Raw genomic sequence first — 15,780 nt, 5'->3', positions numbered from 1 at the left:
TGAAAACGACGAGAACAGCGAGGCAAACTCTGACTCAACTATTATAAGGGGGTACGGATCCGCTATCCGCCGCCTCATCCTGATCTAAATCAACTAGAGGCAGTGTATTGGCGAAGATTGCAGACAGGAACATTCCCAAACCTGCATATCCTTAGCAAGATTTACCCGACGCAATATCGGGACACTTGCCCGTGGTGTGGTAGCAAACCATCGTTGTACCACATCACGTGGGAATGCAGTAAAAACGACAACTTTCGCAAAGACCCGAGTGCATGAACAGTGGGAGAGCCGGCTCTCCAGCGGCGATCTGGGTTGCCAACAAGGTCTTATCCAGCACGCCCAACGAGCAGCGAAGCTCAGCGGAGCCCTGGAATAGGGGCACCGACCCTGTGAGAAGAAGGAAGATGGACCTCTTCTTTCTCGTCTGCTACTAGCACCTTTCTAGAGCAATTAAAGTCTTTCCTACCTACCTATCTGACGTCAATGGAATATTACTTGGTGAAAGATCTGCATCCGCTTTCGCAGCTTCATTTGCGCGGCAGTACTGGAGTATCAACTCGCGTATTTCGTTTCTATAGTTTTTGTATTCCCCCCTTCCTGGCCGCTCTTACTCGGGTAATTAAGGTAATGCCGCGGAAATCGCGACTCGGATCAGCTCATGTTGTTTCCTTGTGAAGAGAGCTTTTTAATCAGGGCTGCGAATGGGAGGGCGACGATTCGTCCGGTTCGCAATGAAAAATAACCGCCGCGTACAGTGGTAGAGCTGGATACCCTGAACCCCCCCACCTCCCATTCCTTTTATTTTTTTGTGCATTCGCATTTTTCTCTCAGTGTGCATGAAACTTGCAACGCAATCTGGCTGTCCGTTTAATACACACAGAGACTCAACCAGATATTGCGACTCCCTTTTGGTTATTGTGGCACCGTTTAAAGTGTTAGGGCCTAGCCGGATATTATGGATTTTTAAAATTTTGATTTTATGTCACGTGTGCGTAAAGCGGGCCACATAATCAGGCTGTCCGTTTAATGTATACGCGGAGAGCCTTTGCCGCGCTCCTTTCCCGGCGGCGTGTTTTTCACCGCGTTTTCTGTTTGCAGTGCAGTGAAGCCACTTTTGGACAGAGCATCGATCATCGCTCACCCCTGGCGAGTGCGCGGGGTGTGTGTGTGTGTGCGTGCGTGCGTGCGTGCGTGCGTATTGCGTTTTTTTTATTTAGCTGGCCTCCTCCGTACATAGATCGCGTTTCTGCGTCGGTCTCTCTCTGATTTTCGTTTCGCCGTTTGCTGCGTCCCGTGTGGCTGCGGCAGAATCGTTTGATGAAGCAGACGTCGATATGAAGCGGGCTATAGTGGGCTTGTTCGGTGATGCCTGCGATGCGGGCAGCCCCCCCCCCCCCCCCCCCCCCCCCCCTCTCCCGTCCGCTTTTTTCCACACTGCCATGTTTGGAGAGCCCCCTGTACGAGTGATAGAAGTGGGGTGTGTGGATGTGTACATATCCGCATTTTTTTTCTTATTTCGTGGAGACGGACAAGCACTGCAGCTTTCAACCCATACTTTCTCTCTGGAGATGGGTGGAGATATGGGGCCGTTCGTTGCAGACGGAGGAAATAGTGCAGCCGTCGGTCAATGTTTGCTGGGAACGAGAGTATACATATAGATGTACGGGGGCGCGTGTTTTTGATCGCGTCTATCGAGGCAGGCTGGTTGCTTCTGTTAGCTCGAAATTGTTCGCTGGAAACATTCAGCCTGGCTCGTTAGTGGGCTCTACGCTCCGCATATTATTGCGTCTCTTTTCCGGTACCCGATTAGTAACTGGTAAATTTCGTCTGGGTTAGGAGATCTCTCGGGTGCGGAACTCGGGTTGGTTAGACGGGTGTTTTGTTATTATTTTTCCATCTTTATTGCCGTCAAATTCAAAACGCCTCGCGGAACGAAGTAAGCAGGTACGTTACGTTAATTTAGACTGCGTGCGCTGGATCAGGCGCTGCTGCCTCCCAGAGCGCTGTCGCGCTTTCTCCTTGTTTTATTTGTAACCAGCCTTGGTTTCTCTTAGCCTCTTCGTTTTTCTTTTTTGTCTCCGTTAGCGATTGCTGTTGTACAGTTAAGGGGACAGGGTAAGCAAAAAATCTGAGAAATATCAATTTTTACTTTTTTGCTAAATATGAAATCGCATTCTTTTCTGCATCGTTTGATGTATCACACTTCATCCTGGGCAATTTATATCAACCTGAAAAAGCTATCTGAATGCAAAGCGGTCAGCGACACACCCCTTTACCAGCGATGTGTTTTTTCCGTTTTTACTCAAAACTAAAAAAAAACTCGAAATGTTACTGAATTTAGCTGCAAGAGAAAGCTCTCTGGCAACCATCCAAGCTCTCTGGCTACCATTCAAGCTTTCTGGCAACCATCCAGAACCCAAACGAGTCCTTCAACAACGTCGTATAGGAGTGTGCTCAAAAAAATGTCTTTGGGGGCCTACAGACAATGAAGATTGCTATATTACATGCTGTTCTGACCTTCAATGATGGCGCCATCGCAAGAACTAAAGTTCTTGAGGCATGTGGACTAAGTCCGGGCAGCAACACTGTCCGCTGGCTGAAGCAAGTCGATCGGCGTCGAGTTTACTTTGCTGTTCGAGCTACGCAGCAAGTGACAAAACAGGCACGAGAAGCTAAACGGCAGGAAAAGAAGCACCAAGCTGACCTAGATGATAACTATGCAGCTGCTGCCTACTGAATAAACTGGTCAAAATGAGTTCGTTAAGTCGAAATCTTGGGATTGAAGGTATTGTTTACTTTAAACTCAGTTTTCTCAAAACAAGATTTTTTGTTACGTCGGTATCATTATTTTCTAAATGACAATAGATATGAAGCTGATTTTTTCTGTGTATACAGTACATATATGTGGCAATTTACTGTACCAAAATTATCAGCGTGCAAATAGTATTGTTTGTTTCAAAATAAAAATATATACAAAATTTGGTCAAAATTAGGGTGTAGAAAGTAAAAAAATCACTAATAATTTCATTTCTCGTATACTAAAATAATTTTGGTACAGCGGCTAGAAGATGAAATTCTGAACAAAATGACATAAATATCTTGCTGCTATCTTTATTAGTTGCTGAGAAAAGTGTACCACAATATGCCCCAAAATACATGGGAAAGATGGGGCTTACCCTGTCCCCTTAACTGTGTGTGCTAGCGCTTAATTAGCGACTGCCGTATTGCGTTGAAAGTAAAAAAAAAGTGTATACAACACGCACATATCTCGAAATTATCCCGAAAACGGCTGCGGAAAGCAAAAAAAAAAAAAGAGACGAAGCGGTTTGATTCCCCCCCCCCCCCCCATCGCGTTCCCCCACTTCAGAGGTCTTTGGTCGGTCCGTATTAAATTTTGTCCGTCGATGCTGCCGGAGCTCCCACGTGCCCTAGTTGAGCCGAGAGCAGCAATCGCGTCCGTAGGTGCGTCCAAATCGGCGCCGTTTATTTGTCGAGCCTCCGCGCTTGGTCTGCGGGGACCGCGCCGCTCGTTGTTACTAATTATGTTGGCAACGAGCCCCGGGCTGTACGTACGTGCATTATTACGTACACGGAGCGCCGGCGACGCACGGCTCGCTTCGGTAAACACGCAGCGAGCTCATTGGGAGCGAGGGGTGAAACCGAAAGCTGGGGGAGGAGGAGGGAGCGGTGCACCTGCGACGGCCAGGTAGTGCGCCCCGGGAGAACGCGCGGGGCTCGTCTCCTCGAATGGGACGGCGGCGCAATCAACGCGGATGTTGATACAACGCGGACAGCTCTTCTTCACGGCGGCGGCGCACGCGCCCTGCGTTCCCCCCCGGGGGGAGGGGGGGGGGGGGCTTGCGAGAGCGGGACCGGAGGGAGGGAAGTGGGGAGCTTGGCCAGTTCGGGACTTTCGGGAGAGGGGAGAGCGGCCGGGAGGATGCGCTCGAAAGCGCATTCGACCGTGCGCGCTCGGCCAGTGCGGCGGCACGTCTAGGTGCGACGGTGGAGCGGGGCTTGAAACACTGCGCGTGTGCAGGGTAGGTGGCCCCCCACCGCATCGATCGGTCCTAAAAGAGAGACAGACAGCCCGCGGCAGGAGCGACCGCCGCGCCGCCGTCGCTGGGAAAAGCGGCGCGCCCCGTCACAGAGGCTGCGTCTGCTCCTCGGTGGTCGAGCGTCGTCGCGTGCTCGTCAGCGATCATCGACGGGCTGCCGGCGCTGTGGTGTAGCGATGCGGCGACTGGCACGCCGACGCCCGCAGGCGTCGCGGTTGACGTCGCCTCGGCGCTGAACGCGCGATGGGCCGGCTGCCGTCGCGGCGGCCCCGGAGTGGTCCCGGCCTGCCGCTCCTGTTGCTGTTGACGGTTCTGCTGCCTGCGGCCGCGACGTTCGCCCTCAGGCACCGCCGGGGTGAGCGGCGCCAGGTTCGGTTGGGGGACTCCCCGCGCTGCCCGCCAGGCGTACAGCTGACTGGCGCCTTCTTTTCCTCCCGCTTGTGTGGTCGTAGGGTGGGCAAGCAGGGGTCGCTTTCCCCAATCGTGTTGCGGGTGGAACGAATGGCGCGTGGTCTAAGCGCGTTCCTGTCTGTCAACTTCGTGTCAGGGATGTATCTGCAGAGTCTGCGGTGGTAGTCAGCAGCGTCATGTTCGTGCTCGGCTTGGCTTTATGCCAAACGTGCGTTGGTGTGTAGCCTGCGTTTATGTAATTAAATGTGCTTATGTCAGCGACTTCTGTGCTCACGGTACTGGTGTTGCTACGATCTTAGCTTTGGTGATACAGTGGTGACTGCTTGAATTTCACACAATGACACTCAAGCTGGTTGTGTGCTCTTTGATATTGCCACATCTGAGCTTGCAAAATGGTATGCTTGCAACTGTGTGGCCATTTAATTCGAACAGTGACATGTTATTATCAGTCTCTACAAGTGTGGACGGCAAACTTATATTCTACCACTTGTCACTATGACCAGCCTGAGAATGTGAAGTGTGCATGTGAATTTCGAAAGTATCCCTGCTTTCTTTTTTGTTTTGGTTAAAATGTAGAGCAAACAACAAAAGTGTGTTTATTTGTTGTGGTAGTGCCAGATTGCAGTGCAGCATCTGTGCTTAAGTTGCATTATTGCAACCACTGTGAGGGGACATCATTCCAATTTTACAAGCGCACAGGTTGAATAGTTAAATATTGCTACGTGGACTTCAGGAGAGGAGGTTATTTACTTTTAACCCATTGCTTGCAGATCATACAAGGGAATTCTCATGTGGCCGCTTGTACTATCGCACCTTCTACATGGATCGCAAGCGAGAGATTCTTTTTGTTGGTGGCATGTAAGCAGCCCATTTTACATATCTTTTAAGTGTGTAACGCTATGCAGTAACAATGTTATTCAGCAGTGAGAGTTGCTACTCTTACACAGCCGATCTTTAATGTTGCAGGGATAAGGTTTTCCGGCTCAACCTGGCAAATATTAACCGGACAAAATGCAATGTAAGTGCATCATTTTACCTCCAGTATTTTTCAATATTGGCTACAGAAAAAAGTTAATCCGTTGCCCTCTCCAAGAGTCTTGTTCATTGAGTTTGTGTATTGGGGTTAAATGTGCTGGTGATTTTATGGAATGTTGTATTGCTCATAAGTGCATTTCCTTACAGGATCGGAGCCTTAGTGCCAATAAGGATGTCGTTTCTACCTGTGTGTACAAGGGAAAACGAGAGGTGAGCATCGGCGATGCTTATTTGCAATCTACCCTTTCAGCATAGCTTTAAATTTCTTTTTGATGATGCGAAAAAAAAAAAAATTGTTCTGTAACTTGGCAAGTCATTAGAGAGGAATAAGTTAGGTTGTAGACAACTGTATACAAAGCTTCTGCCTTTGTTTGGCTGTCGTGTTGCTAAAATATTAAGTGCAGTTGGTGAGCGCCTTTTAGAATTGCTGGTTAACTGCTGGGAAGTCAGTATTCAGAATCCACTCAGAATAATTTTTGATGTATTTTTTTCTTTATTACCATTTTTTGTAAGTTTGGAACAGTGGTGACAGATTTTTTTAATACTGAATTTACTTTCTTCTTGTATGTTTCTGCTTGTTTCTTATGAACCTGTGTGTTTCTTTGACAATGCCACTTTGCAGGATTACGAGTGCCGGAACCACATCAAGGTTATCCAGCCCATTGGAGATGGAACAAAGCTGTACATATGTGGAACCAATGCGCAGAATCCAAGAGACATGGAGATCTATGTAAGCATTGTCTTCTTATTTCTTAACTTTGCAGAGACATTGAGTCATATGGGAGAAAGGCTACACTGGCATGACTCACAAATCGGGAAGCTAGCGTTGACTGGTTTTCTTCAGGTGGCTCGTGCCTCTTGTGCATTTTTGTCCAAATGTAACTTACTGGCTTGATTCGGTGCAAAACAGAAAGGCTGCCTTGTTCCCTGTTTTATGTCAGGCTTGTGAAAGATTGAGGTAACTTTTTGCCGTTCCTTGCGCCACTGGCATAACAATTTGTTGTGTCCCCTTATTGCTTTTGTGTGTGTGCGCCCCCTCCTAACGACCACTCGCATTCCCCTCCTAACGACAGTTCGCATCCTCCTCCTAACGACCACTCAATCCTCCTCCTAACGACACTTGCCCCTCGTCGCACGCTGTCACCAGATGCCCCCCCCCCACGGTGCGCCCCCGCACCCTCCTCCTGTTCTGGGAAGCCACTCCCTTCCGTGGACGCTTCTCCCCTCCCTCCTTTCTTCGGGCGGCCAGTTCGGCTCCTGCCTCGGTCGACGCTGGTCGCACCCTCATCGGCTTTAAATAAACGAAGTCTTAAAGTACCGTGTGCGTCTTTCGCTGCATTCAACACAGCGACCGGACACGACAGTGGCGACGAGAAAGTGGATTCGACCCGCGCTACGCAACGCTATTGACAAGCCATGGCTACGCGAGGGTTTCCCAATCAGATACCAGAGTTCAACGGCTCATCGTGGTCATCGTGGGTTGGACGCCTTCAGTTCTACTTTGAAGCTAACAACATCACAGACCCAGCCTTGAAGAGGGCCAACCTGCTGACGCTGTGCGGGGAGCAGACCTACGATACTGTCTGCGCCCTTATTCAGCCAAGCACACCAGCGGCAGTGTCTTACGACGACATCGTAAAAGCGCTGCAAAAGCACTACGACCCAAGGCCATCCGAGGTCTACAGCCGGGCTCGCTTCCAACGACGAGATCAACTGGGAGGAGAAACAGTGAGCGCCTACGTAGCAGCGCTCAAGAAGCTCGCTGCCGACTGCAATTTTGGAACGCTGTCGACAACAGCTACCGGGCAGGAAATGGACGCAGCTTCTTCTGCTAACACCACCATGCTTCCCTTGGACGTGATGTTACGCGACAGATTTGTGTGCGGACTGAGTGACGAGTCACTGCAGCAGCGCCTGTTCGCTGAGAAGGATCTCACATTCAGCAAAGCTTACGACATCGCCGTTCGAGCGGAGAGCGCCGGTCACCAGCAGAGAGGGATTCGCCGGAACACCGAGCCGGTACACCAGACAAGCAACCAGGTGCGCAAGCCTTCTGTTGTTGTAAAATCGGTCAAAAAGGCACAACGCTGCTGGCGGTGTGACGACCAACACAACCCCCAGGGATGTCGATTCCAGTCAGCCACGTGTAATTTTTGCCACAAGCGAGGGCATATCGAAAGAGCATGCATTACGAAACGGAGACTTGCCAAGATAAAGTCACCTTCCCAGCCTAATCACAGCGTCAACGCCTCAGAGAATACGCCGCTATCTGATCTCCATGGAACAACATCAGCAACACCATCTGTGTTGTACGACCTGAACACCATGAATCTCGGCACGCGACCGAAGATTTTTACAGAAGTAAGCGTACATCACCAGCTGATTAAGTTCGAGGTGGACTCCGGCGCAGCCTGTACTCTGATCAGTGAGGACACGTTCCGAACTTCATGGCCATCTGACGCACCCGCCCTGCAACAAGACGACACGCACCTGCGAACGTGGTCAGGACAGAATCTGCCACTATTGGGCTCTGCCAACGTGCAGGTTAACTACAACGGCCAGGCCCATACGCTACCTCTGCTTGTTGTGAAGGGCACAGGATCAAGCCTTCTAGGGAGAAATTGGTTTTCTCCACTAGGCGTGATGAAATGGAGTAAACATCAAAACGCCGATGCGCTAAGCCGTCTGCCACTAGACGCAACTGTTGACGAACCATTTCCACCAGGAGACGTTCTGATGTTCGAAGCACTGCCAGAACCTCCGCTTACAGCAGGCACAGTTGCAGCATCTACGCAGAAGTGCGCAGCTCTCCGGCTAGTTTACACAGCTGTTCAACAAGGCAACGTGCATAAACTCAAAGGGGACAACTTCGACGCTTACCGCAGGCGAGCTACAGAGTTGAGCACCCATCGCGGCTGCATCATATTTGGGTCCCGAGTTGTGATGCCGAGAGAACTACGCGCACAAGCTATGTCTCTCATCCACGCCGGACATCGGGGCATCGTTGCAATGAAAAAGTGTGCCAGAAGCTACATGTGGTGGCCTGGCATTGACAACGACATCGAAACAGTGGTGCGAGAATGCAAGCCTTGCCAGAGCAGCCGGAGCGCCCCGCCGAAAGCTCCTGTCCCAGAATGGGAAAAGCCAGACACACCATGGCACACACTGCACATTGATTTTGCAGGACCAATTGAGGGCTGCACTTTCCTTGTGGTCGTAGATGCCTACACAAAGTGGCTTGAGATAAGGCAAATGGGACAGACGACTTTGGCAGCAGTCATTGACAACCTCCGATCACTATTTGCAACGTTCGGCCTGCCGCGCAAGGTAGTGTCGGACAACGGAACACCGTTTGTGTCTGCGGAGATTCTCAAGTTTTATCGCGACAACGGGATCTCCTCAGTTACATCGGCCCCCTACCACCCAGCGACAAACGGACAAGCCGAGCGCTACGTAGCCGAGCTAAAACGCGCCCTTGAAAGAGATCAGACAGGCTCGCTGCAGCGCCGCCTTGCGCGCTTTCTCTTCAAGCAGCACACGACGGTTCAGAGCACAACAGGCGAGACCCCCTCGAAAATGATGTTCGAGCGTGAAATGCGAACCCAGCTCACAGCCATCCTCCCCGAGCCAAAGGCAGAGACGTTCCGGGAAGAAAAAGCAATTCCGCGCTGCGGCACGCTTAATGAGGGGCAGCGCGTCCTCGCCCGACAGTTTCTGAAAAAGCCACGCTGGGAGGAAGCTACAATTGTCAGACGCATAGGCCTGCGCTCTTGGCTCGTCAACATACATGGCACAGTAGCACGCCGACATCTCAACCAGCTGCGTAGATTTACGACGCCGTCTGAGAGCTGTCCGCCAGCGGAGAGAACACGTGCACCATTTTCCCACATAGCCTGGCACCCCTTCCCGGAAGAAGAGACTTCGCCCAGGACAGACCTAGGAGACACAGCGAACAACAGCCAGCCTACAAGTGTTTCTCCCCCGAGCGCACAAAGCCAGCGCGCCTCCACGCGTGAGCGCCGACCCCCTGCACGATACCAGGCAACTTTCTAAGGGGGAAGGAAGTGTTGTGTCCCCTTATTGCTTTTGTGTGTGTGCGCCCCCTCCTAACGACCACTCGCATTCCCCTCCTAACGACAGTTCGCATCCTCCTCCTAACGACCACTCAATCCTCCTCCTAACGACACTTGCCCCTCGTCGCACGCTGTCACCAGATGCCCCCCCCCACGGTGCGCCCCCGCACCCTCCTCCTGTTCTGGGAAGCCACTCCCTTCCGTGGACGCTTCTCCCCTCCCTCCTTTCTTCGGGCGGCCAGTTCGGCTCCTGCCTCGGTCGACGCTGGTCGCACCCTCATCGGCTTTAAATAAACGAAGTCTTAAAGTACCGTGTGCGTCTTTCGCTGCATTCAACACAGCGACCGGACACGACACAATTCTTGAACATGCTCCACTGTCCCAATTAAATGCATTGTTGATGCTTATGCATGTGATCAGTGTGGCACGTGCCTGTCATTAATGTTATTGATGTTTTTTTAATGATGTTCGAATTTTATAAAATGTTCATATTATGTTACCATTGTGTTGTGTCATGTTTCAGTTTCATAGCATCCTTTTTTCATAACTATATATATGTTCACTTCCAATCCCTGATGCTTTGTTTGTTCCCCAATCAATAAGAGTCAATCGGGAAACAAATGCAAGTTGATGGTACGCTAATTAAAAAAAGGCGGGAATGGATGTGGGCAGGATGCTCAGTGCAGAGAGCAGATAACCAGATAACCAATGGTTCCTTAGAGGAACAGAGTGAATTCCATGAGGTTGTTAGACAGTCAGGCAGGCAGTTGAGGTTAGTCGCCGATTTCGCTGCTGTTGGTTTGTGTGGTCCATTCAAGCTGAACAGGAGAGGTGGCAGGTGGGCCTCCTAGGTCACGTGACCTTTTGACATCATCACAACCTGCCTATTGTGGAAGGTGGCAGTTCAGTTGATGATTGGTCACGAGAGGTTGCTCGGGAAATGCAACCTGAGTAGCACAAGCCCCACTGGTGGCAGCACCTGCCATCGCAGGGCAGTGGCACATTGTTTCACCGCTGTACCACTGTGTCAGAAGTGGCATGAGGACTCCCAGCGGTCTATGAATGTAGAGTAGGGAATGACCAATTCCGCATATATGGTCATTAACTCATTATGGCTATCTCGTAATTGCCCCATTTTGTTTTAGTGCGCGGGCATTAAGGCCCCCCACTCACCTATTTCGCCGATCATTGTCTGAAGCTTGCTTGAACTTGAACCGAAACGGAAGTGATAACCATAGTGTTAGAGCATCTAATTCGCATTTGGTCTAAGCACGCCTAATAGGCCGTCATTTTTTGGGTATAGGATGGCTGGGGCTGGACAGGGTTTTGAATGGAGGTAAATGGGAGAGGCCTTTGTCCTGTAGCAGGTGGTAGTGGGTCTGATGATGATGATAGTGATGATTACTTCCATGCTTTTATCTGGGCACAGGCCACTTTGTGCCAGCAGTTTCCTGATGGGATCTGAAATGTGTTTTGGCATCTGTTTCCCATTGCAGAGTAGCAACTTGACAGAAGTTCCCAAGACCCAGCTGACATTGAAAGACATTGGTCGAGGTATAGGAAAATGCCCATTTGATCCAGACGACAATTCCACAGCTGTTTGGGTTGGTAAGTTGAGATTGTGCCGACATTTTTTGCAACTAGGCTATGCAACTATTTTTGCTCTGTGTCTTTCTTTGGCCAGTTGTTTGTATGTACATGCGTTGTACTGTCATGAGTTGGATCTTTTGCAGCTTTGCGTAGTGTTTGTCCTCATAGGTGCTGTCCTGATTGTGGTTTGCTCTGATCATGAAGAAGGTTGTGCATACTTTTCTGGCTTGTTAAACGTTAAATAAACGGGTTGGCCTTTCTGAATATATTTGCTGTTAATGTTCCTGAGCACTATTGTTTGTGTATGGTTGTGCAGGCAATTTTGAATGTAAAATGTCATGCACTACCAAATGGAAAGGCTCTGAGACATCAAGTAGCACGCGGGCAAACTAAGCCAGATTTATGAAGTAAAGCTTTGCTATAGTAAACTCTGTTGTAGTAAAAGCTCTGGTACGGTAATGTGAAACTGCAGTCAAATTTCTCCTTCCATAGACTACTTCTTTTTTTCATTTATAGGAAAGACAACTTTAATAAAGAAACTGTTATAGTAAAAAGCATCTGGCTGGTACGATGACATTGCAGCAAGCACGTAGTCTAGGACATCTCAGAGCCACAGGCTTGTAACGATATAATCACGAGCCCAACATTGAGGCTTGTTAAATGGGTACCAAGGGTGGTAAAACTGCTTTTTTTTTTACGTGGCTTAGCCACCGCACTTGTGAACTGCAAGGAGAATCCAATTTTTGAAAGGCCTAGGGGCCATTAGGCAAAGCGTATGGTGCGCAAGGGGTAAATAAAAAAATAAAGCTAGCTATGAATGTGTGGAGAAGGCAGCACATACTGCTTGGAAAGGAGAGGCAGTAAGAGTGTGGTGAGGAGTTGGGAAGAGAAGAAAAGGGCGAATGTTCGCAGCACTGGGCAACAGCGATAAGATGCAGAGGCACGTTAGCACTGCATTTGTAGTTTTGCTGCTCTCGATCTTGTCACTTGCATTTCTAAACTTTGGCCTCCTAAATGTCACTGAGGCTGCGGAAGACGATGCCGTGTTCATGCAGATCATGGGTCCTCATATGGTACCAAACTCGTGTTATATTTGAAGCCACACTGTATTCATGCAAATGAGGCACTTTCACAAGGCTTGTGATAAAATCGAGAATGTGGTAACGTAAAACCTGAAAATTGAAATAGTTATCACATAAAGGGATGATAAGAGCAGGATGGAAGGTATTTCTAAGTGTTTCTTTGCTCAGCCAACATTATGTGTTTGGAAAAAACCAGCTCAAAAGAACAAGACAGAAGCAAGGGAACACGGACAAGTGCTTGTCCATGTTTCCTTGCTTCCATATTCTTCTTTCGTGCTGGTTTTTTCTAAGCATGTATCCTCTCCAACTTGCCCATTTCAGCATACTCAAAGCCATGCCATCACCTATGATCGATATAGTATAGACACTGATATTGTAAAGATTTCTGCTGGCCCAAGTGACTTTACTATAGAGGGCCGTGCCTCATCTTAGGAGAGCCTGCCACATTGTGCTGCACCTGCTGATGGGGCTGAACTGGTTTAGCTGCAGCACATCAGGCGTTTGTAGAATGTTGCGCTTAACCAAGGGGGTATGTTGTTCTGATATTCGGGCACTGATAGGCAGAATTTAGACGCTACAATAGTTATATTTTTCTTGTCCCTATTTCTTAACATTAGGGTTACCAGTGCTTTCCTCAGACTAGTTGGTGCTGTCAATGTAGCATAATGTATAATCATCATCAAGGCCACTGACAGGTAGGCAACCCAGGAATGTCTTCCTTGTTACATTCTGGCAAAAGAGCTGAATCAGACAGATGGATGAGCAGGTAAAGACATGTCGCTGAAGGTTTTTGTGCAGCATACTTTTCTTGGTGCAATAGAAGGGCTGGCTGCCATGTCCCTCAGTCCTGGTCTGTCCGTACCATGTGCAGAGCATGGAAACCCAGGGGACTTGCCTGGATTGTACAGCGGGACCGTGGCTGAGTTCACCAAGGCTGACACGGTCATCTTTCGATCGGCACTGTTCAACAGGACAACAAATGAGCAGAGCGAGTTCTTCATGCGCACCCTCAAGTACGACTCCATGTGGCTGGACAGTGAGTGCACCTTTTATGGATGCGCACGCTTCTTCTCTTCTATGGTGTCGAGACCCGCAACTGCAATGATGTACTTTATTTTAAATGATGTCACGTGGAGAGGAAGGCTCCTCCTCTCCTTAAATATGCACAATAAAAGCATTTCGTGCCTTTTTTTATTATGGAGCATGCCTTTGCAGCAAAATTTTAGTAGTACTCGCAGCACTCGTTATCCTCATTGTTTTTAGCACGTCGATGACTGTAGCTGTGTTGATGTTGCAGTGTCTGAGGTATTTCAGTGCTTCCTTTGTTTTATAATAAAAAGACAGAATCATGACTTGCATAATTTTTACTTTACTAGGATGGAAGATGAGTGAGTGATGTGACAGCTTGGTGGTAGAATAAAAATTGCCATGCATTCAGCATTTAATGCAGAACAAATGGCTACAAGTGGTCAGATCATTGTGTAGCTCTCTACTATACTTTCAGCAGTCGTCTTTTTATTTTTAGTGTGTATATGTGAAGATGTTCATGCAAATAGCTAAAAGATACAGTTACCAGTAATATGTTATGGACACTCTCTTTTCCTTATGTTTCTCTGTGTGAACACCTGCGTTTCTTTGCAATAACTAAGAAACATGATAAAGGTGCCACATTTTTTGAATTGTCATGCCCTGCTTCTCTGTCCCTGTGCAGAGCCCAACTTTGTGGGTTCCTTTGACATTGGGGATCACGTCTTCTTCTTCTTCCGGGAGAGTGCGGTGGAGTACATCAATTGCGGCAAGGTCATTTACTCACGAGTGGCTCGTGTGTGCAAGGTGAGCCGTCCTCACGCACTGTTTCTTTACTGCAGATAGGAGTGCCGTGATCGGCATCTCACACTTTCTCATGCGTACTGTGTGCGACAGCTCTGAAAAGCTCATGTGGATGTACAGCCACCATCAAAAGTTTATGCAATGCGACTTTGGGGGAAAAAATTAAATTGATTTACACACTAGTCTCATCGCTTGATATTTAAGTGGGCACTGTGTAATTTACACACTCAAAATTACGGTCCATATTCTTGTTAGACCCTGTGTACATTATAATGCACATTTATCTTTATGGAATTCTTAAAAAAACAAAAAAGTATCACTCCCATAGCCTCATTACCATTGGAAGTCAGAGAGTACTCGCTGTGCTCTCACGATGCCAGCTTTTCAACAAGTGTGAAAATATAGCTGCACTCTGAGCAGCCTCCCAAGTTGGTTGATTTGTGTGAACCAGATTTCTGCTCCCAGCGGCCAAACAGCTCTCAAGTTTACTCGTGTTTTTCCTCGAGATTTCTTGTAATTTTGATTAAAATACACATTTGGGCATGCATATGTTTAACTAAATATATGCAGTAAAACATTGTTGCATATTTATGTAGGCCCATAGCAGAGATCATGGAGAAAACTCATAAAGAAAGAACTGTTAGACCAACAGTTGCTGGATTTTGCATGTACAGATGCTCTCAAAAGTAAATGGACGGCAATATTATGGGCAAAAAAATTATTTGATTGCCCTCATTTTGTTATTGAGATTATTGAGCCTTATTGAGATCTTGTGAATTACACACTATGCCAAAAATTTGGACCATTATGCTTTGGATTTAAAGAAATAAAATTTTTTTCGAGAGAGTCGCCTTCCATTTATTTTTGACGGCAGCTGTACTTTCATGGGGCTGTGGATTCTTGAGATTTGTAGTATTTGGATTAACGCTGACAGGCCGAACTTTTGATTGGCTCTGACGAGGGTATATATTTATTCCAGGGTGTATGCAAAAGAGCCGATAAAATTGTAATTTTGTTTTTGCTAATGTTGCTTTCCACAAATTCTTGACAGTGGGCGTACGTGTCATTTGTCCTGTGATCCTTCTCGCTTGGTATGCTTATAAATTGCTCTTCAAGAGAGGTGTATGTGTGCATACTTCAGAAAATATATCATTTCGATAGCTACAGTGAAGTATTTAGGGATCGATTAAGTTCTAATAGAGGCAGAAAAAATTGAAGAGTGCTGCTGTTACACAGGCAGTGAATAATGAATCCATGAATTGGCTGAACATTATGTGCATAGTATCTGAATAAATGAGTGCAGTGTGTGAAGGAGTACGTATGACAGAATATTCCCAGAGTGCTGCTGTTACACAGGCAGTGAATAATGAATCTATGAATTTGTTGAACACTATGTGCATGTTTGAATGAATAAGTGCAATATGTGAAGGAGTATGTGTGGCAGAATATTCCGACATGCTCTTTTCTTCTGTGTAGAGCAAGGTAAGACAATAGAGCAGTCTGTTTTTCAACTGCGTCATAAGAGCTACTTTATTCTTGACATCAGCCAGGTAGAAGCTTGGGATGTTATGAGCACTGCATAGGCATTATATTCTCTTAGTGTATACTCCGTTTTATACATGGCAGGCAACGCTGCCAAAGCTAGCGCGACTGTTCGCACAGGCTAAGTCTGCGTGCAAAAAGTAGTTCGCCATACAACCA

At 48.0% G+C, this 15,780-nt stretch overlaps 1 protein-coding gene across 2 annotated transcripts in view; it reads left to right on the top strand.

Annotated features, from left to right (window-relative positions):
- The window catches only part of LOC149341478 (semaphorin-2A-like), a 96,057-nt gene that overhangs the window by 49,957 nt on the left and 30,320 nt on the right, over positions 1-15,780 (top strand). The window contains exons 1-8 of one of the 2 annotated variants that reach the window (XM_089543584.1): positions 3,937-4,413; positions 5,240-5,327; positions 5,436-5,487; positions 5,652-5,714; positions 6,127-6,234; positions 11,074-11,185; positions 13,121-13,285; positions 13,961-14,082. In XM_089543584.1, coding sequence (XP_089399710.1) covers positions 4,302-4,413; positions 5,240-5,327; positions 5,436-5,487; positions 5,652-5,714; positions 6,127-6,234; positions 11,074-11,185; positions 13,121-13,285; positions 13,961-14,082 — 822 coding nt within the window. In that variant the 5' untranslated portion in view covers positions 3,937-4,301. Of the gene's footprint in view, positions 1-3,936; positions 4,414-5,239; positions 5,328-5,435; positions 5,488-5,651; positions 5,715-6,126; positions 6,235-11,073; positions 11,186-13,120; positions 13,286-13,960; positions 14,083-15,780 lie in introns of those variants that run through there. The other variant, XM_089543585.1, reaches the window with a different exon arrangement.

The sequence above is a fragment of the Amblyomma mixtum genome, chromosome 5, assembly GCF_055824585.1.
Source record: "Amblyomma mixtum isolate Tamu chromosome 5, ASM5582458v1, whole genome shotgun sequence".
NCBI lineage: Eukaryota > Metazoa > Arthropoda > Arachnida > Ixodida > Ixodidae > Amblyomma > Amblyomma mixtum.
The sequence above is the reverse complement of the archived record's forward strand: the minus strand, read 5'-3'. Positions and strand labels throughout refer to the sequence as shown.